At 43.6% G+C, this 21502-nt stretch overlaps 1 protein-coding gene across 1 annotated transcript in view; it reads right to left on the bottom strand.

Annotated features, from left to right (window-relative positions):
* Window positions 1-21502, bottom strand: part of LOC146812342 (adenosine deaminase-like) — a 195416-nt gene that overhangs the window by 130606 nt on the left and 43308 nt on the right. The window contains exon 2 of the mRNA XM_085619335.1: window positions 13255-13316. Coding sequence (XP_085475461.1) covers window positions 13255-13316 — 62 coding nt within the window. The remainder of the gene's footprint in view (window positions 1-13254; window positions 13317-21502) is intronic.

The raw sequence follows: 21502 nt of genomic DNA, 5'->3' as shown, positions 1-21502 counted from the left end.
TAGGAATGGAGGAGAAAATGGAAATGATGGGTGTGATACGGATGACAGCTTGTTAGAAAGACTGTTATCGGAGCATCCTCCACCTTACAACCCACATTCGGAGGAAGGAAGGTGAGAACTGGCGAATGCAGGGAATACGGAAAGAGTGTCAAGATCCCAGACAGGCTCTATTGCAGAGCTAGTGGGAAGGATCTCTACAGGACTAGGAGGAGCAGGGATATCTGTTTTGGGGTGTGCAGAATCAAGTGGAGTCAACGCTACTTACTGGTTGCCGGAAGCCCTTTCGGTACCGGTCACCAGTGGGAAGCCTTAGTCAGCAACAGTCAGAGTTGGAGGAGAGAATCGATTTAGGGGTAAGCGGGACCACAAATGGAAACAGTCCTTCCATGGTGCCTGTGTAATCTAGTACCCCGTTGCCAGTGACTGCGGATCCTTCGAGAACACACATTGGTTCTAACACCATACGATCCATGTCCCTAGCGAACTCGCACTCAGATTTGAGGATGTGGGAAGCTCCAGTGAGGGGACCAATGGGGTTAACAGCAGAAGCAAGTACAGGTCAGAGGACCTCTGGAAACCAGCATGTCCTAGTTGGTACAAATTTAGAAAATTGGCTGAGGGTCCGTAATAACAATAGGGAAGGACAGAATAGAACGTCGAGTGAGGGCACGATCAAGGCAGTGGTAAAGGCAAAGCTGTTGGATGTGGTGAGGTTGAAGGCTGAAGTGGATGAAGTCATTAGTGGGAATTTGCCTTTGGAGAGGATAGAGACCTAATAGCCGGACGAGTTATTGTTTGTAGCAAAGGATGTCAAAGGCGAGACGACACATGAGAAGTTGTAGAAATTGCCTCAGAAATATGATGTTGATCTGTCTAAAACAAAAATGCTGCAGGGAAACCATAGGTTGAACTATAGTGACCAGGAATTGGAAGAGAAGAGAGTAACAGGCCTGAAAGCACACATTCGAGAGCTGATTATAGGGATATGCGCTTGGAGTATACTTGATAAGTGGGAGGAAAGGTGTTCGAAGAAGAAGAGCATTCGGAAGGTGACGGGAGAAATGCCACCTCCGGGAGGGGAAACATCAGGAGTTGAGGCTTATCCACTGTGAGAGGTGCCTAGTGGAGGGTATGTGCACGTTCCTTGGAGTAGGGGCGATTTAGATGCATTCACAAATGATTTCCCTAGACTGAGGGAGAAGCCTGCTGAATGGTACAAGGAGGTCAACGACTTTGTTCAGAACTCGAAGATTTTGTGGATTGATCTGAATAAGTTGCTTGACATTGTGGTTCCAAGAGACTTATGGTTCGCTTGCAAAATTGCTATTGATTGGCCTTCTGCTGAGCCAGAGAGTGATCCTATAACTCACAGTCCTTCACCTTTGGTCATGAAAAAGTTCGAACAAGTAATTACATTCTAAAATAGCCCTACAAGATATCAACTGGGTTAAAATAGATCGAACAACCCAGGAACACAAGGAGTCTGTACATGCTTACTATGAGCCGCTTTTGCAAGCCTTCAAGGAATACTGTGGGTTAGATACACTTGACCCTAAAGACATGGGACAGTTTGTTTCCAAATTTGTTATGGGATTGAGACCAGAGATAAGCCTCATGATCCAGCAACATTCGATCTGCTGGCAGAATACGTCAGTGGATGAAATCTTACGCTATGCCAGGTATTGCAGTGATGAGATAGATTTCAATCATAGGAGGATAAAGGACAAGTTGATGCTAGTTCAAATGCAGAATGCCGAAAGAGTACATCAGGTACCGGTAAATGGAGGAACCATGGGTCAGAATAGGGAAATGTCCAGGGAGGGGTTCAGGACACTCTGTATATGACTGGACAGGGAAGGAGAAGAGGTGTCCCTATAGATCCTAAAACAGGAATAGACATTACCACGTTAAAGAAAACCACCTCTTGCCATTTTTATCACAAAATCGGGCATTGGAAGCATGAGTGTCAGTTAAATTCAGCAAATCAGATGCATGAGGGAGAGCCAGTACAAGTGCCAGATGTGGTAAACACTGTGATGAGACCAAGGACTTACAATGGGGGAGGTCAAAATAAATTAGTGCAAGTGCCACAACCTATGAGAATTCCGCAGAGTAGCCGAACGTACCACCAAATGCCCTTTATGGAAGCATTAGAAGGACTCGATCAGGACCTGTCACAATGACGGTCCCTGAGGGGGGAGGAAGACTGTAACCTCAGGGCAGTCTTAGAGGTGGACCAGAGTCGACCGTATGTGGAGGCAGATGTAGGTGGTCATCCCATTACATTCTTGATTGATACTGGTGCTACCCGTTCTACTGCGCGATCTGAAGTAGTCCCAAACCTACCCTCTCTGCAAAATTAATGCAAGTCGTGAAAGTTGCCAATAAGAGAATGACAAACCCTTTGACAGAAGAGGTACCAGTGAAAATATGAACCTTTCAGGATCGACACCATTTTGTGGTGTGCGATTCAAGTCCAGTCTGTCTGCTAGGACGTGATCTCTTATGTAAAATGAACTGTACTGTACCATCTATTGCACACCGAAAGGAATTGAGCTACAGACCAACGATGATGGCATTAAATTCAAGTTAGCAAATCAGACTCACTGCACAGACATGTTTACCGTATTGACAGTGGAAGACATGCCGCTGGATTTGAGAGATACTGTCTCTCCAGTGGTGTGGAACTTCACAGGAGAAGAAATAGGGCTGATTCGAGGAGTTGAACAAGTCTGTACACAAATCAAGCCATATGCAGAATTTACACCTGTGAATGACTCCATGATTGCACAGGGTATATTGATGGAGATCATAGGAAATCCATGCAATTCAACTATCATGGAATCGCAGAAGCCGAGCAGAAAATATTGCATAGTTCAGGATCTTAGAAAAAATGTTGTCATTGTGATTCCATGTTGTCCCAAGGTTCCAAATCCATCTGTGATCCTGTTTCCGATCCCTTGCAAAGCTATTTGGTTTACTGTGATTGATTTGTGCCTGTCAATGCCGTGTACCTGGACCTTGCTTCCACAGGATCAGAAGAACTTTTCCCAGCTACCCTACTCCACTGCAGCCGAAAATAGAATCAACTAGCAGTAAAGAGGGGGAAAGGGGAATAGGAGTAAAAAGAGAGACTGCCACTGCCGTGCCTCTTCTACTGGAATTCCTGACTTGGGTCTTCCTAGCACCTGCAAATACAAAGCGCAAAATTACTATTTCACACAGCCCCTCCCAATCCAGACTCTTCTTCTAATTTATCTATACATCACTATAGTTTTTTAACACAGTTCTTTTACCTGTAATATCAGTGGAATTTGCCTCTCTCTATTTTAGTGATAAGGTAATATCCTTGTATAAGATGTTTTGATATACTTGTTGGTCCAATTCTATATAACAGTCTTTGTTTATTTTCTCTTTTGTAGTTGCTGCTGCACTCCTCAAGAATAGGATTTGAGATTAAAGGTGGGAAGTATAAATACCTTCGTAATATGCTGTGCAGACTAGTAAGTTAGTAGTTGAATAGTTAATATAGTGCAGTTAGAATAAGTTGCCAAAGCTGAGGGTTAAGCAAGTTCAAAAAGAGTAGTGTCCTGTGCGCTGCTTAACTATTGTTCTGAATAGTTCTAATGACTTCTCAATCCAGATATGCAGAGCTTAATACTGGATAGTTGATCCAAAAAACAAATTAGTTGAAAGACTTTCTCTCTCAAGGTTCAGGAAGTACTCCAGCCCTATAACTAAGAATGCTGAAGTACTCGAAATTTCTCCAGACAGCTGAGAGTCTTTATTTCCCAAGAAATAGCTGCATTCCAGTGAAGTATCAGGTATGGAATCGCCCAAGAAAACGTCCTCCTTACTACAAATCCTGGACTGGCTGAAGAAACAGGAACAAACTACTCCTCAACAAATTTTCCTGTCACAACAGGGAAGCGCTGCAGTCCGACGATGCTTCTCCTCCTCCGATGATGGTTGAAGTGTGCAGCACGTTAGAAGCGCGAGCGCGATCACCGCATCACTTCAGTTGTTTCCCTTAAACAACTAGAATGTTAACTTACAAAACGATAGGCGGTTGCCATGATGGAATTCTGCCGAAAGCAGTGCGAAGGATTTCCATCTATTAACATTTCGAAACACCGTGCCACTAGTTGACTCCAAGTGAGAGGAGATTTCTTTGACCTTTTCTGGTGTCTAAACTTAAAACAGGGGTAAGAAGGGCCTATCATGGAACAGCATTGCCCAGTCCTGACAGTGCCAAGAATTTTTCTTCATTCCACTGCATGATTAAAGCCAATTTTTATTAGCTTTCTGTCTGGTGAACTGTGTCTTAACGTGGTGTCATATCCCTCAAGGGTATACCAAAAGTCCAGCAATCACTAGAAGAACTCCACAAAGTGTGGAGGGGGGGAACAGGAGGCACGGGGTGCTAGGAGCTAGCGGCCTCCATAACTACTATTGACCACAAGAAGCTGCTCCTAGTGTGATGTGACCTTACTACAGTTGTGAGTTAAGTGTGGACATCTCACAAAAAGTGACGGACTGGCCTCACACACCACCTGGTGTCATGCTTCATCATCGGCCAGTCCTCGCCCTCCAAAACCTTCGTTTGATGGAGGGCGGGCATACACCTGGAGACAGGGATGCACTTCTAAACTAAAGAGTGGGGGCCCATGGGGTAGAACGTGGAGTTAAAAATCATTATAGTTACTAAAAAATATTTTTAATGTGATCAGTAACTATATGATGCTAAAAACAAATAGCGGCAGGTGGGGTGTTTTAGGTGTCCCCTAGCCGTCTAGTGTTAGGTCGACATGTTTCTGCCTTCTTGGCCCGAGCGGGTCCAGGGCATTCATCAGGACCTAGGTTTACAAGAAGAGGGCTCCGTTCTTACCAACTCGTGGCAAGAGAATACCACTGCGCAGGTGTGGCGAAGGCCACACTCCACTAGCTAGATGGCTTCCAACTGTAAAGCCCTAGTCAGAAAGACTACTTGCCACATGGGGGGATAAAGGAGGAGACACTCCTGTTCAGTTATCTGAGGCAGGGTGTCCCGTGTTCAGCCTACGGTGTTGCTCCTCGTCCGCCTCGGGCGGACGAGGAGCAACACCGTAGGCTGAACACGGGACACCCTGCCTCAGATAACTGAACAGGAGTGTCTCCTCCTTTATCCCCCCATGTGGCAAGTAGTCTTTCTGACTAGGGCTTTACAGTTGGAAGCCATCTAGCTAGTGGAGTGTGGCCTTCGCCACACCTGCGCAGTGGTATTCTCTTGCCACGAGTTGGTAAGAACGGAGCCCTCTTCTTGTAAACCTAGGTCCTGATGAATGCCCTGGACCCGCTCGGGCCAAGAAGGCAGAAACATGTCGACCTAACACTAGACGGCTAGGGGACACCTAAAACACCCCACCTGCCGCTATTTGTTTTTAGCATCATATAGTTACTGATCACATTAAAAATATTTTTTAGTAACTATAATGATTTTTAACTCCACGTTCTACCCCATGGGCCCCCACTCTTTAGTTTAGAAGTGCATCCCTGTCTCCAGGTGTATGCCCGCCCTCCATCAAACGAAGGTTTTGGAGGGCGAGGACTGGCCGATGATGAAGCATGACACCAGGTGGTGTGTGAGGCCAGTCCGTCACTTTTTGTGAGATGTCCACACTTAACTCACAACTGTAGTAAGGTCACATCACACTAGGAGCAGCTTCTTGTGGTCAATTATACCAAAAGTCCATCCATCTTCAATCAGATTCTGAAAAAGCACCTCAAAAGCTTGATTTTGCCACCGGATTCAGTGTTGGTGCAGTATATCAATGATCTCCTAATTGCATCGGAGACAGAAGAGGCTTGCAGGGATGATACCATTGCTCTACTGAATCATTCACCTGAAAATGGACCTAAGGTGTCACCGAACAAACTTCAGTACTGCCTAACTGAAGTTTAGTATTTGGGACAACACATTGAGAAGGGCAAGAGGAAGGTGTCACCAGACCAGATAGAGGCGATCATGAAAATGAATGCGCCTACCACCCAAAAGGAGGTCGGGATGTATTGGGGAATGGTTGGCTACTGTCAACAGTGGATTCCACATTTCTCCTTGAAGGCAAAGCCCTTACAGAAGCTGACTCATAAAGATGTGAGTGATCAAGTACCCTGGGATAACGATTGCTTGGTTGCCTTCTTGGATTTGAAAGTTTGCCTTTGTTGCGCTCCAGCTTTAGGAATGCCTGATTACAACAAAGTGTTTTTGCTGTTTTGTTGTGTAAGAGAGGGTTATGCTTTATCTGTACTCAACCAGACACATGGAGGTGACCCTAGACCAGTGCCCTATTTTTCGGCTACATTAGATCCTGTAGCTTCAGCGTTGCCCGGATGTCTCAAATCCGTTGCTGCAACAGGTGTAGGCATTGAAAGGTGTGAAAGCATTGTGATTGGCCCTCCACTTACTGTATATGTTCCACACTCAGTTGAGCTTCTGATGACGAGAACTAAAACACAGCATTTGACAAACAATAGGTTAACAAGGTACAAACAAATCTTATTGGCAGTGGATAATGTCACCTTGAAAAAATGTTCTATGTTAAACCCTGCTACCTTCTTCCCTATTCCAAATGCTGATGGAGAAGATTGTGAGGACCATGTCTGTCTGGACGTTACTGAACTCTGTACCAAACTGAGACCCGACATTGTCGATAAACCATTGTTTGATCCTAACCAAGTCCTATTTGTTGATGGTTGATGCCTAAGGGACAACGAGGGTTATCTCAGAGAAGCATTTGCTGTTTGCAACATTTCTGCAGGAGTGGGAGCTGCTTGTCTACAAGGAGTATACTCCGCACAAGTAGCCAACATCTTTGCTTTGACCCATGCATGCCTTGTCTCCGAGCAGATCGGAGTCACCAGTTATACTGATAGCCAGTACGGTTTCGGTGTAGTTCATGACTTTGGACAGCTATGGTCACACAGAGGTTTCTTAATGTCATCAGGATCTCAATAAAAAACGGGGAATATGTGAGACAACTGTTGGAAACATTGCCGTGACCAAAAGAGGTGGCTGTAGTAAACTGTGCTGCATATGGAAGGGGGGAAGATTTTGTGACAGTGGGCAACAGGTACACGGACAAAGTTGCATGCTTTTGTGCCACCCATGCATGCATCTTTAATGGGGAATACTTTGGCAAGAGCACAGGGAGGACTGAACTCAGCATGATTCTAGCTATTGGAGATACGTGAGATGAGGTTAAGTGTTTCCAGGGGGAAGTGTCAGATCAGGAACAAGCTAGTTGGATTAGTGCAGCATGTGAAAAGGGGGTAAGATGACATTTGGGTTTTAATAGATGGAAGAGCAGTGTTACCGTACTGTTTGTTGAGTCCTATGGCGAGACAGATTCATGAAGTAGCTCACTTAGGGAGAGATGCATTGGTGAGGTTGTTCAGGCAAACGTGGTTCAACCCGAGATTCTGTGTAATTGCTGATGCAGTGTGTTATCGATGTGTCATGTGCCAACAAATGAATGCTGGAAAAAAAACTGTGCTTTGAGTCACATCGGGAGTTCGGAGGTCCTTTCAACCGAATACAATTGGACTTTGTTGAAATACCTGTGTGTACTGGACTGCAGTACATTCTGGTTGTTGTGTGCATCTTTTCACGTTGAGTGGAAGTTTATCCGACTAGAAGATGTGATAGCCTTACAGTAACAAAGCTATTGTTGAGAGAGCTTATCCCGCGCTTCGGATTTCCAACTACACTGGAGTCGGATAGAGGAACCCATTTCCATAACGAGATCATGAAGATGTTGTGTACTGCCTTAAATGTTGATCAGAGACTGCACTGTGGTTACAGGCCAGAAGCGTCAGGAATGGCGGAACAGATTAATGGGACGCCAAAGATGAGAATAGAAAAGGTCTGTGCCTCAACATCTTTGAAATGGCCTTAGGCATTGCCTTTGGTTTTGATGAATTTGCGCAGCATTCCAGACAGGAGGACTGGGTTATCTCCATACAAGATCATCATGGAGAGAGCGATGAACTTACCTGCAGTGTCATCCACAGTGTTAATTAAAATCACTGATGATTTGGTCCTTGATTACTGCAAGGATTAGCTGGTGAGGTTCGTTCTATGTCTCACCAGGTTGAAGCTGCGACTGCGCCGACCTCAAAAGACCCCTGCCACAACTTAGGCCCGGGAGATTGGGTCCTGGTCTGAAAACATGCAAGGAAAAGCTATCTTGCCTCACGGTGGCGTGGTCCGTGCCAGGTGATCCTAGTGACAAACACGGCTGTGAAGTGTAGAGGTCTGCCAAACTGGATACATGCCTCACACACCCACAGATTTTCAGGACCCTCGGAAGAAACAGCTCCTCTTCCCGAAGTGACTCAAGCCATGGTCGCAAGATCACCGGAGAGGACAAGCCAAGCATTGGGGTTTTTTGAAGGGGCTGAATGCCCACCAAGTCGAGCTGAAGAGGGTCAAGCTACACAAGACACAGGTATAGACTCTGGGGAAGACGGTAACATTCCGAGTGGTGTAGAGTCTGACTCAGCTGAGGAGACTGGTGTAGAAAGTGATCAGGTGCTGCCAAGGAGGAGAGAGGTCGTAAAGGAATCGCTGCTGGTGAGACAGAGAATTCAGGACTTGAGACTTGCATCTGAAAAAGATCTTGCTCAAATAACTGGATCAACTGATTCCGATCAAAGTGAGCAGAACAAGCTCAGGGGAGCTTGAGGAGATCGATGAGGGCAAGAGTGCTGTGCCAGAGCTATGCCTCTCTGGAGTGAACTTACCTTGCTATAAATGCCGGGGAGAGTGAGGTCCGGGGAGTCAATACTGATAATCGAGACCGAGTTGAGGGCTCCCAGAGTAGAGGCTAATCGGTATTTTGACATTGACAGTACCATATCCTTCAAGACTGAGTGGCTTACGAAGTTTGATCTTGGAAGATCTCACATTTCCAACCTTTTGAAATCAGCCATTGCCTGAGGAGATTGCAGCATTCCGAATTGAACTCTTACAGTGATTCATTGACGAAGTTGGCTCTGATCTGATAAGGGATGTAAATTGAACTTTGAAATGTAAATAAAAAATTTTTTGTTTAATGGAGATAACCTAGGCCCGAGTGGAAGAAGAATGAAATTAGAGACTTTTCTGTAGAAGAAAGAGGGCTAGGGAAGTATTTCATGCTGTGTAAATATTGTGCCAGAAGTTGATAACCGGTTTCCAAGACTTCAAGAAACTGTTCAGAGACTTTGTTGTACAGAAATAAAAGGTGAGAGAAAAACATTGTGTTGATCCTCTTACAGCTACAATCCAAGCCAATTTGAAAATAGAGTCTGGAAAATTGAACCATAGGCATAAATGTATAATAGGTACACTTATTGTAGGAATAACTATAGTGATAGCTCTAGTCATTATTATGTCCATTATACATTTACATGAAGAAAAGGTTATGGTAGTGTGGGTACATGGGAAGTCCACACCTACCACCTCTAGCACAAAGGAGGGTCCATTAGGACCTGACAGTAGCTTAGTAGAGAAAACTAGTCGGTTGCTGCATGTGGATTTGTCTAAAGGTGATTATACACTGAATGCTTGTGTGAAATTGCTGTATGATTATGTGGATACTATGGATGTGAGAGACTGTTATGTATGTATGCAATTGCCTGCCACGGTTGAAGGGGACATATGATACCATCACCTGCCCTTGACGTATGATATTAGTTGTAGTCTGCTTCTTAGTATATTTTATGCGAAGGGTCAAGGGTCATTACGAGTATTATTTCTCGAATTATGATTTCATGCTTTCAGAAGATCCAGTTTACAAACATCCGAGTAAATACAATTACTATAAGCAGGAAGAGAGAATGGGAAAGTATTTTTCATTACATTAGATACAGCGTATGCACATAGACACAACTTAACATGTAAATTAACATATATAGAGAGAAAAGTTTGCAGACCAGACAGCAGACATACATAGTGGTCTAACAGTTAAACTAGATAGTAGGGAGGAAGTTTTCCAATGGACTAAGGAAGAATTAGCTCAAAAGGCTAAGGGAAGTTATGGTCCAACAGCTTTAGACTGGGAACAACGCGGCAAGCTTTGCATTCAACAAGTACAGACACGTTTTGACACCATCTTTGTAGGACAGAGTGCATGTGAACATACATTTCTGATTGATGCGTCTTCGAAGATATTTTTGCAGGATGCTGTCCAAGTGGTGCAGAATGTGTACTTTGTGTGTGGGAGAAACGCACACGTTCTTCTGCCAAACAAATGGTATGGTACTTGTTATGTGGCTGTTGTGTTTCCAAAGATATACCAATTAGAGGATTTTAAGAGTCTGGAAGGGAAGTCATCATATAGAAAGAAATGTGGAACGAGTGCAGGGGAAATTGTGGGAGACATATTTTGATGATACCTAGTTAATGGGTGGTTCTGAATGACGTCAAGATTAGGAGGTTGTCAACTATACTAGATAAGTTGTCCGTCAATACAGCTCAGTTGTTGTTGCTCGTAGATGAAGAGATGGTTTCGATAAGGGCTATGGTAATGACAAACCGTATTGCTTTAAATGTGTTACTAGCAAAAGAGGGCAGAGTCTGTAAAAGGTTGAAGGACCAAAAGTGTTGCACCTATATACCGGACCATAGTAAGGATCTGAGAAAGTTCATAGTAAGATCACTGAGATACATGATTTGGCAACAGAGGAAATATGGGATACAGTTGGGGAAGGTTTTGGAAAGGTTGGAAGTTGGTTTGCGAATCTGGGAAGAGGAATTTTGGGTATATCTTGAAACCAATAGTGATAGTTGTGGTTTGTGTCTTTATTTTGTTGGGCATAGTGAAGGCTTACAAGTGGAATAAGTCCAGACATGTAGAGAACTCCATTCGAGAGAGAGAAAGGAGAATGGAAAGACTGCAGGGCGGTGAATATGAGAATCTTAAGCGCTTGGAGGAATTTAGACAGGGGAGACTTGCTACGACATCTGTTTAGACCGGTCCCCTCTACAGGGAATTATGAGGGTTGTGATGACACAGGTCATCAGAGGGGGGACACTCATTTAGCGCAAAATTAATTTTTCATTGTAGCGGTGCATTATAATCACACGTGTACACTGCATCCACATACAATCTTATGTTGTGTTAACCCAGTGATACTCAAAGGAAGGCTCCCCTGGTGAACATCAGCACAAGGTGATGTTTAGTTGTTGGGCTCTAATATTCAGAAAAACATGTTAAATAAACGGGCAAGCATTTATTAACCTGCAAATAAATACATGCCCGTTTATTTAACATTTATTTAGACCTCCTTACACAATCCCTGACCCACCCAGACCCCCTACCTCCAAACTGCTGGCATCAGTATAGCCCGCAGACACACCACAGACCGTACTTTGTGGCCCCTGGGCAAATGTTTGCGAGTACCCATGTGTTAACCTAAGTGTTAAAATCTTGTACCGTGGTAACATGAACATGACTTATTTATGCCACTATATAGAATACGTGAAGAATTAATGTGAAGTAATTGAATGTAAGCACCAGAAACACTAACAGAAGTACTTGTGTTGCGCAACTGACAACCATTTATTACTGAATGTATTTATTAATCATGTCAATTTATACATAGGTAAGAATATTAATTGAATGTGCGTTATTTCTACATAAATTCCTAACGCTCTTCTTCCTTTTCTCTTATTTTAGCTGAATTCTCTAGGCCTGAAATAAATCTTCACTGGAAGCTCTTCCATTAGAATTAACAGCTGAATTTCATGTGCATGTTGGACTCTGTTCTTTCTCACATTTCTGTTGCAGGTGGAAGAATCATCCTTGTTAGCTAGAATAATGTCTTTGTTTTATGAGTTAGCTGAGAAGGAAGAGAATACATTGAGCGTTGATAATGATAGTGGAGAATTGTTGTACTTTCTCATCGGAGGTCATCTTACTGCTGCATGGGAGCATCGCAAGATGTGGCCTAACCTGGTGGTGTGATCCGTGAAGGACTCTGGGTAGTCATCTTCTCTATTGATGTATCATAACTAGGAAAAGAGCCCTGGGCACTTCTTCTTTGTCTCGCTCTCTCTCTTGAGAGAGAGAGAGAGAGCGCCTCTCAGAACGAGCTCCGTAGCTTCATGCTACCTGACCCAAAGGATATGGGGAGACTTCTAAGGAAGACCTCACAGGCTGCCACCTTAACTGATCCTTCCCTGGGTTATGCTCATGTACGGATGCCACGTTAGTGTGAGTGCAAGGACAGATTAATGCTTTAGTCCAACAAATGTTCGATGAAGGAGAACTTGGACATTTGTTCCCTAATCTTTTGCATCCCGATTCTTGAACTAATTGCTCTGTACGTGTTGCACCGCCTTTAATTTCATTCGTAGATTTGGCTTTGTATTAGTCCCAATGTACTTCTATACCCTCATTCAGAGGTGTCTGTATGTTCAGTTATTTTTGGCCTTGTAATACATCAACTAACCCTATTTTGTAGTCTGTAATTCTTAAGAGTCATGGGAATTGAAATTGAACTGATTGACCTGCTAACGATCCCCCCTCCACGCTTTCATGCTGAGAAAAAGTACCATCGACTTGAGGCTCTAGAGCAGATCTAGAACATGACACTTGGCTCCTTCAATTACATACATATTATTCACCCTTTTTGCATCCATTTAAATTGCACAAGTGTCACCAGGTCTATCTGATCACCAGAAAAAGAGTTATAAGAAGTAGTAGTGAGAGAGGGCCTTAGGATCCACCCACATATAGGCTTTCTTCTCTACAAGCATTTGATTGGGCAGAATGAGTGTGATTCTGCTAAATAAGAGTGCTTTTATTGTACTACATGCCTTCTTCATGCATTTAGTTATAAGACTTGCTTTATCAATCGCGTAATACCGTTGAAAGAGTAAATGAGAACTGAGTTTACATTATTATGCACACATTTCTTAACTACAAGGAATCTTAGTACATGTCTGTATTTTGCCTTCTTCATGCATTTAGTTACAAGACTTGTTTTATCAATCGCGTAATACCTTTAAAAGAGTAAATGAGAACTGATTTTACATTATTATGCAAACATTTGTAAACTACGAGGAATCTTAGTACATGTCTGTATTTTGTGAAAAAATAAAATTTGGATAAAAACTCCTGCAACATTTTTTTGTGTTATATATTTAACCCTCTACAGCACTCGTGCATGTGCAGTTGGACCTCATGTTAAATACATTAATTTGATGTGACAATGTTTTGAACAGCTCACCTGGAAAAATATAACGTTGTCTCTGGCCGAATGCTTGCATCCAGGTGCACATGAAGCTCTACCTAAAAAGATACACGTAATTGAAATTATATCAATAACTATTTTGAGCAGTCCTAACGTAACTTGTTTAACAACACCATTGACAACAACAGTTAATTTCAAAACATACATAACCAGAATTTTATTAATTTAAATTTGCTATAACTGATATGTTTTCCTGCAATCTGAATATTTTTTCCAGGAGAGTAATAATGAAATCACATAATTTAATGCAGTGCTGTAGTCCAATCTATCTTGAAAGATGAATATTACACCACCACTCATCTTCAACCATTGTGTCACCGCTCTTCCAAGACCATAGAGTGATGAGAGTTGGGCAAATATCAACTAAGACTTCCAGCATGCAAAAGTGCTTGATGCTGTTCTCTCGGTTGTCCAGGTCCATGGGTATAGTCAAAGTGTGATTGGACCACCGCACTCTTCCCATCCACCCTCGAAGCCAGAACCTTAACCCAAAACCTGCAAGACATGACCAAAAGTTGAGCCAACATAACTAACAGAAGCAAAGTCCATGGGTTGCATTCTTGATATCATGGATGTCATGACTGTTGATGTGACATATGATTTTACTTGTGATGTCAACAGTGCTGTAATTTTAGCTGTGTCTATGAAATTAAAGGGCATATTTACAAGCCACTACTGCCACATAAACATCACTTTTTTGGACGTTACTGTGGCAATACGGGTTTAGCCTTATTTGCAAGACAGTGTTAAGCCACTTAGCGTGGCTTAATGCTGCCTTTTAAATAAGGCACCCTTTCAAGCTATACTTAGCGTGAAAAGAGTTGGTAATGAGTGTTTCAGTTGGCGTTACACCACAACACCCATTGATTTTGATGCTGCTTCATATTTACAAAGGTGGTATAAATATGGGGCAGCGCCAAATTTAAGACCAAAATAAACCTGGTCTTAACATGGCACAATGAGGGGAAATGCTTTATTTTTCCTCGTTTTTGCTGTTTCTATGTGGGCTGCATAGCGCAGCACACATAGAAACAGCAAAACATCATGCAAATATGGAGCACCACACTGCGCCGCCAGTAAATCAGAAAAAGTGACACACCGGCAGCGCAAGGGGCTTGTAAATATGCCCCAAAGCTCTTATAATCACAGTATCTTAACCTTGCATGTTGCACTATGACACTCAATAAACTCTAAATGCTCTCTGCACTAGTTATAGCCAGTGGTTCGAGCGCAGCACTCTCTTAAACCTAAAACATAATTGTGCTTTAAATCCTTTTCTCATTTTGTTCTTACAGATGTATTTGGAAGAGTGTCATTCTCACTGTAGGTACCTGTCCTTGCTGCACATTTACAAATTACAATGCTGTGGTGCTGTCGCTTTGTTAATGTTCTTTTTCTTTTCTTGTTTTGCAGGTCACCATTGACGAAGATGATACAAAGAAGAATCAAAAGACCAGACCAGGGCGAGGAGGTCCAGGTGAACCATTTATGACAAGGATCCATGGATGCTGCCACTGGGGTGAGTAATCTTAATAACAAGCAATAAGTCATTGCTGGGTGCAGATTAAGTAGTAAATCGCACCTAAGATGGCCGCCGTCCTCACAAGGCCTCGAACGGTCATTGCAACGTGGTCATGGGCCTTTAACTCCTAAGAGGTGCAAGCCTTTGCTGGTCACCCCCACAGCAATGCCTCAAGCTTTAGGCCCCTGAGCCCCTACCGAAGCTGGACACCCTCAACAGGCAGTCCATTAGGGCTTTCCAAGATATTTAGCATGTAACCTCAAAACCTTTAGCTGGTCAACAATGCCCAGAAAGCTTTAAGTCACTCATACCTGCAGAAACTGACTAAATCCAGGTCGATGAAATGGGAGGTTTGGGGGGCAGCCGAGCCACGGGAGGTCTGCCCCCCGGGCAGTTTGGGAGGGGGAGGCGCGGCCACAGCAGCCATTTTGTAGGCCCTTGAGACATCGGACATTTTGTAGGCTTGGGCTACCTTGGGAGTAGCCCAAAGGTAGCCCAATGAAAGTTTGTAGCCCAAGGACTATAACAGGGGAGCAAGTTATATCACAGCCACCATTTTAGGTTTTGGTGACCTGGTGGCTGGGTGTGCTATAGACAGTTAGTTTTTGTCCCTCCCTCCACCCTGTAATTAGGGTTTCTTGGGGGGTGATTTGTTGGAAGTTTTTGTTGGAATGTGGGACGTTTTTGTTGGGGGCAGGTGCATAGGGTGTGGCGAAAGTTTGTACAGGTTGTAGCTTGAAACAGGTGCTGCAGGGTTGTTAAAAAGTTGGCCAGATTCGCAGAATTTTGTAGTAAAATGTTGATATTTGTGGGCAGGGCCAGGGAAAGGTTAGGCAGGTAGGCTAAGTTTAGACTAGAGGTTAGGAGTTACAGTTGCAGAAATACAGGTAGGGGTTTAGGTTTTTATTAGAGGGCAGGAGCTTGGAACTGCAATACTGTGTTATGGGATTGTTATGGAATGTTATGTTATCAGCAGGGTGGGGGATTGATGTGGGGATCGTATGTGTGTGGGGGGGGGAATGGAGGATCAGGAAATCTTTATGTATAGTGAGGTTTTAGTTTGTAAGGCAAATGGCCTAGGTTGGACATTGTGATATGCACCTGTTTTTAATAAAGCGGCCTTTTTCACTGAAAAAATTGGTCTCGGTGTTGGCTTGCCCCCCTCCCTCCCAAAGTATTTTTTGCACAATGTCCCGAGATTTAGAACTCAATTCCAAAAGAGATCAGTAGAATTTCTTCCTACTATCAATTCCAATAGTATTTAAAATACTACTGTTTGAACATGACCTCTCAGTTTGACAACCACAATGTTGAACAGCCCTCTAAGGTGAACCCCTTACCTGAAAGAAAGGTGACACCTTACTCCTGGCTCGCTCAAAAATCCTGAGACTCCAGGGGCAGTGCTTAGTATAGGGCTCACTTTCCCTGTTTGCACCAAGGCGCACCTTAAAACAGGTGCGCCGGGCACAAAAAGGGAAAGTGCGCCCTATTACATTGAATGTCAGCCCTAGGGGCAGCGCATTCAAGTGAAAAATTGAGTGGCTTTGAAGCAGCTGCTCCGTGTTTCAACCCAACTGCCCTTTTAAGGAGGATTAGAGATCCACTTGCAGGAAGGTGCAGTGAGTGATTGCACCTGCTTGCAAGTGGATGTACCCCTCTAGAGTCCTGCCACCAAGGGGCGCACTGACAGTGCACCACCTTTAAGGTGGCGCACTGTCAGTGTGCCTCCGGACAGCTTCTTTGCCTCTGCACCCACTTCTATAATACGGCGTGGGCGCAGAGGCAAAGGGCGTTAAGCCCTCTAGTGATAGCGTTGGCGCTATATGTGCGCCAGCACTATCTATCATAGAAGGGGCCGCACAAGCAAGCATCTGCGGCCCCTCCTGTAATATCAAAGTGCCCCAGAGGCACGCAAAGTGGGTGCTAATGGCCATTGCGTCCCCAGGGAACATCCGTAAGATGGCCCCTGGAGGCTTCCATTGCCTCAAACATTTCACCTCATGCCCCGCATTTGTCCATTTTGATTGTTGCACATATTTTTTATTTTGATTTTACTCTCTTTTTTCCGCACTATTCTTAAATGCATTTTCGTTTTGTTTGTACCTATTTCCCACTCATGTAAACTGCTTTGATACCCAATGGGTCTGTTCTGTTCAACAGAAATCTTTCAAATAGATAAATATGAATAAATAGTGGCTCACCATAATGGTTAATGTCAGTGTTTTTATTATTTTTGGGATTATACTTATAATATTACTTCAACTGGTTTTATATCAGATGCTGTAAGCTAATGTGCGAGAGGCGAAGCTTAATGCAGCGTAATTTGTGAGATAAGGACAAGGTCTGAGCGCCAGAAAAGAGAACAGCTTCATCTAATCGGATTTGTATTTGAAATTCAAAATTTCTTATAAAAAATCATGATTGATCCTTTCGAAGTCCACTCAACTATTTTTGAACTCAAACATTTCAAAAACTACTGAATGGGTTTATATCAAACACCAAAAGAAAATATTCTGATTAAAGTTTGTAAAGATAAGCATGGTGTAATTCCATTTGGCAGTTTTTGTTGCAGCAAAAAGAAAACATTCGTGAGACTGAAAATGTGAACCACCACTTTTTAGACCTCTCCCCTTGCCCCCCCCCCCCACCCCCCAAAATGTACATAACAATGTAAGCTGAATGTCCTAGGTAAATAATGTCACATCTGTTTTCACTTTTGTGGGAAAAGTAACATTAAAGTCCACATTTTTTCAGTTCTTTCTAGTTATACTGGCATAATTAAAACAAGTTACATGCAACATATGTAAAATATTCGATATGCAAACGCTAAGTTCTGATCTTGGCAATATTACAAAAATGTCAAATAAATCAACCAGACTGTAGCTCTAAAACTCATGCAAATATATAAACTATTTGTAAAACAACATTGAACTTGGCGGAATGACAACATGTACAATACATCAGATTAAATACACATTGAAAACAATCTCTTTTTGGGTGCATAATCACTCCTGTCAATCACGAAATTCCATATATAAATCCTACACTAAGAACTTGCATATTTTGAGATGTTTTGTCAAACAGTGCCAAAGTCTTTGGCAAATGAATAAAAGGCCTTCCTATGGCAAGTGAAGTGCAAGTTTCAATCCCTGACAAAGTGGACACACACACACAAACACGCACGCATACACAACCACACACACACAACAACAGTGTAGTTATGATTGCAACTCAGATTCAACTGGAAAGGCGTTTGGGGTTTGCCTATAACTTTGGCGACATTTGACTAATCTGCAGACAAGTTTCCTGTCAAACAGCATAAGTGTCTAAATTTCAGCAGGGAACTTTGCCAACAGATGGATACAGAAGGGAAACAGAAAAAGGTCAGCAAAGTTGTATTTCATCGTGAATCTCCATCTGTGGATAATTTGTAAAAATAAATAAGTGCCGGGTTTCTTATCAGGAGGCAGATTGCACCAGACCATTTCTCCTGTTAGCACCGCTTAAAACAGAACCAACTACTAACCATGGAAGTGGCGAGAGGATGTGGTATAATGGCCTTAGCTGCCGACTTTGGAGCTGGGAAACCAGACTCGAGTATCGGCATCAGCTCAACATCCTGTGATTCTGGGCAAATCATTTCATTTCCCCATAAATGAATATGTCCTTAACTGGTGAACGTGAAAAGCGCTGGTGTTGATGATTAAGTGCCGGTGCTGAGCACGGGAAACCCCCGGCTCAAATTAAGCCCTTATCTCCATAATAAACTTTGTTCTCCCTACATCAAATGCTGCCGAACAGTATTACTTCAAAATGGCAACCGTAGGGAAGTGCCCTTTTTGTATGGTAACCCCACTCCTTTTTGCCCCAGTGCTGATGGTTATACTTTGAAAGCACACTGGAGCCTGCTGTCCAGGCCCCAGTGCCAGTGCTCTATCCCTAACTCTGATATGTGTGAATTGGAAACCCCAATTGGCAAGGGCTTTAACCCCCTTATAAGTCCCTAGTATATGTTGCTAGTGGTATCCAGGGCAGGAGTGTTAAAGGGGTCTCCAGGCCTGAAGCACAGTTTGTGACAGACTGAGTGACCCAAGTAAACTACTGACAGCAAGCCTGCCCTTGTAGACTGCAGTGGCAGTGTAAACTGATTGAACTCAACTTTGCCCTCACCATGTGTTGCAAAGTCAATGCACTATTTTTAATATATGCCAGTGACCCCTAAGGAAAGCCTCTTTAAAGCCTAGAAGGCAAGGTGCATCATATTAAAGGTGTGGATATGTAAGTGTAAGCGTCTATGTCCCTATAGTGGCCTTTACCATTAAAGGACACTATCAGTGATAGACAGTCCATAGGATACTATGTGCTGGCACACGTGCAAACCCAAGGTTGGCAGGTCAATTATGGTACCGCCTAAATATGCTGTGTTTGGTATCAAACAACATGCCTCATTTACCCTGGCACAAATCTCGAGTCGAGGACGATGTGGCATGCACCCAGGTCGCTACCTTTGAGGTTGCCCACCTGGTTGACCCAGTCTTTCCTGTGCTCTGGCTGACAGCCTGCGCTTGCTGCCACCAGGACAGGAATCTGACCCCCTGCCAGGAGGTGTGAACTCTTCCAGGAGTTAGAAACAATGGCCTGGACAGGAAGGAGGTTACACTTCCCTCCCTGACAGATGGCTAGTGAAGTAGCACATTAAGGAGGTGAGCTTCGAAAGCTGCACCGCCTGTGATGTGCAACTAGACTGTCTCCTAAAAGAGTAACCAGTCCACCCTGCCCCCAAGCTTATTTGCACACGAGCAGGTGGAAAAATTAGGTATTCAGGAGGTATGCAACCCCGGAAAGCTGGACACACCTCTAGGGTGGACTAGCTGGTCTGTACAGCTAAGGAAGACTTCTGCCACTTTTAAAAGTGGTAGAAAAGTGGGTTCTGGGTAAAAAAGGTGACCTACAACCCAGGATGTGGTCACCCCAGGGGTGGACTCACCGCTGGGGCAAGTAACCCATTGGCCATTTGCAACCACACACCTAATGCCCCTAAATCTAGGATTTAAGGGCTACCCCACCAAAAGTTCTGAATCAACAACAGGACTTGCACAAACCAAAAGAGAGATACTCTGCATCTGTGGCAACACTCCTGGAACTGCATGATCGAGGCTCGTCCTAGGATAAAGCTTGGTTCCTCCAGACAAGGGGACCCCTGTGAGGGCCAGAAGCAACCTCAGACTCCCCTGGACTATGACACTAGTTCCCTGCAAACTGCAGGTAAAACAACACTCCAGATCCGAAGAATAGCTAGCCATCGGGTCCTCTGAAGGATCACGCAAATCCAGATGGTCTAGTGCATTGTGGGAACTGTAGTCTTGCCCACCACGAAATAGCCATCTGCTGTGCTTACCACTGCCCAGGCTTGTTAGCCGTTAGCCCGCAACTGACCCCTTCACTAGACACTGCATCTAGAGGGAACTCCATACAACTTTCACCCGATGTCAGCAGCGGCCCCCTTGTTGAGATTTTGCACCCTGGTCCCCTGCAGCAGTGTGTAAGCGGTAAAAACAGCCCTCCGAAGGCTGCCATAAGGCATCCGGGAAAAGCAAGGACAACTCTGCACCTGAGCTCTACGGGCCAGGTAACATTGAACTGACTGTTTGGGCTTGGTCCTGGGTCCCGCATCAGCTTTCCTTTCATTGGATTCCGTGGAACTCCAACTGCAAGTGACCGATTGTCAGTACCATTGACTACAAAGCAAACGTTCTTCAGTATTGAATTGCTGTGAATTATGTTTTCTTCTAAAATCATAGCTCTGGTTGTATGTATGTGATCACATTCATTTGGGTGTCTAAATTAATATAAAAAACAGTTAACAAAAAATTGGTATCAGATTTCTTTCGAGTTGTGTCAATTCCTTATCATCCATTTTGCTACTCTGAAATGCTTAACACTTGTTCCTCCATTAGATCCTGAACGATCTTTGCCCCTCTAACAGGACTGAGCTATGAATGTATCGTAGTGACTCCAAGGACCAAGGGGTTTGTGAGAATATTGCACGGTGAATCTTAACCAGCATCATCACATAATACTCACTCCGCCTGCCTACAGCAACACGCTATAATGCCATTTATATGAGTGCCTGTACTTTGCTGGTGTACATCAATTCATTAGTTAAAGAGATATGTGCAATACAAAATTAATTAAATGGAAAGGAATTTTGGTCAATCTCAGTAGGTTATTCTACTTTATTCACAAACCCAACTCTTCTAATCGTACAAGGATGGCACATTTAATAAATAAACAGATTGCATTAGAAAACAGAGCATTTTTTTTCTTTGTTCCAATGTGGAATGTGCGGATTCCTGGAAGATTTGAAAATTTCTGCAATCGGATTGACTGGCAGCAACTGGAATTTATTGTTGCGGCAGGAAATACTGAATGCCAGGCAACAAAGCCTGCATCCTGCAAATAGTGACAGATGGGGCACAAGGAATTGGGGAACCTCACCTAACTACAAAGGGGGATGTGGGTGTGTCCTAGAAGTGCAGGTGATGCCCCCCAGTGAAAAAGATGTCCCCATTTCTCTAGCAGGATTCACAGATACAATGTTAGGGTCACAGGTTTGCACATTTGCGGCGGTTAGGTTAAAACCTTTTTTTAAATAATTCAATATTCTTTTTTGCAAATCCTTAAAAAAAATTAAAACAACAA

Source organism: Triturus cristatus, chromosome 7, assembly GCF_964204655.1.
Source record: "Triturus cristatus chromosome 7, aTriCri1.1, whole genome shotgun sequence".
Classification (NCBI taxonomy): domain Eukaryota; kingdom Metazoa; phylum Chordata; class Amphibia; order Caudata; family Salamandridae; genus Triturus; species Triturus cristatus.
This window is presented reverse-complemented; position numbering and strand designations above follow the sequence as displayed.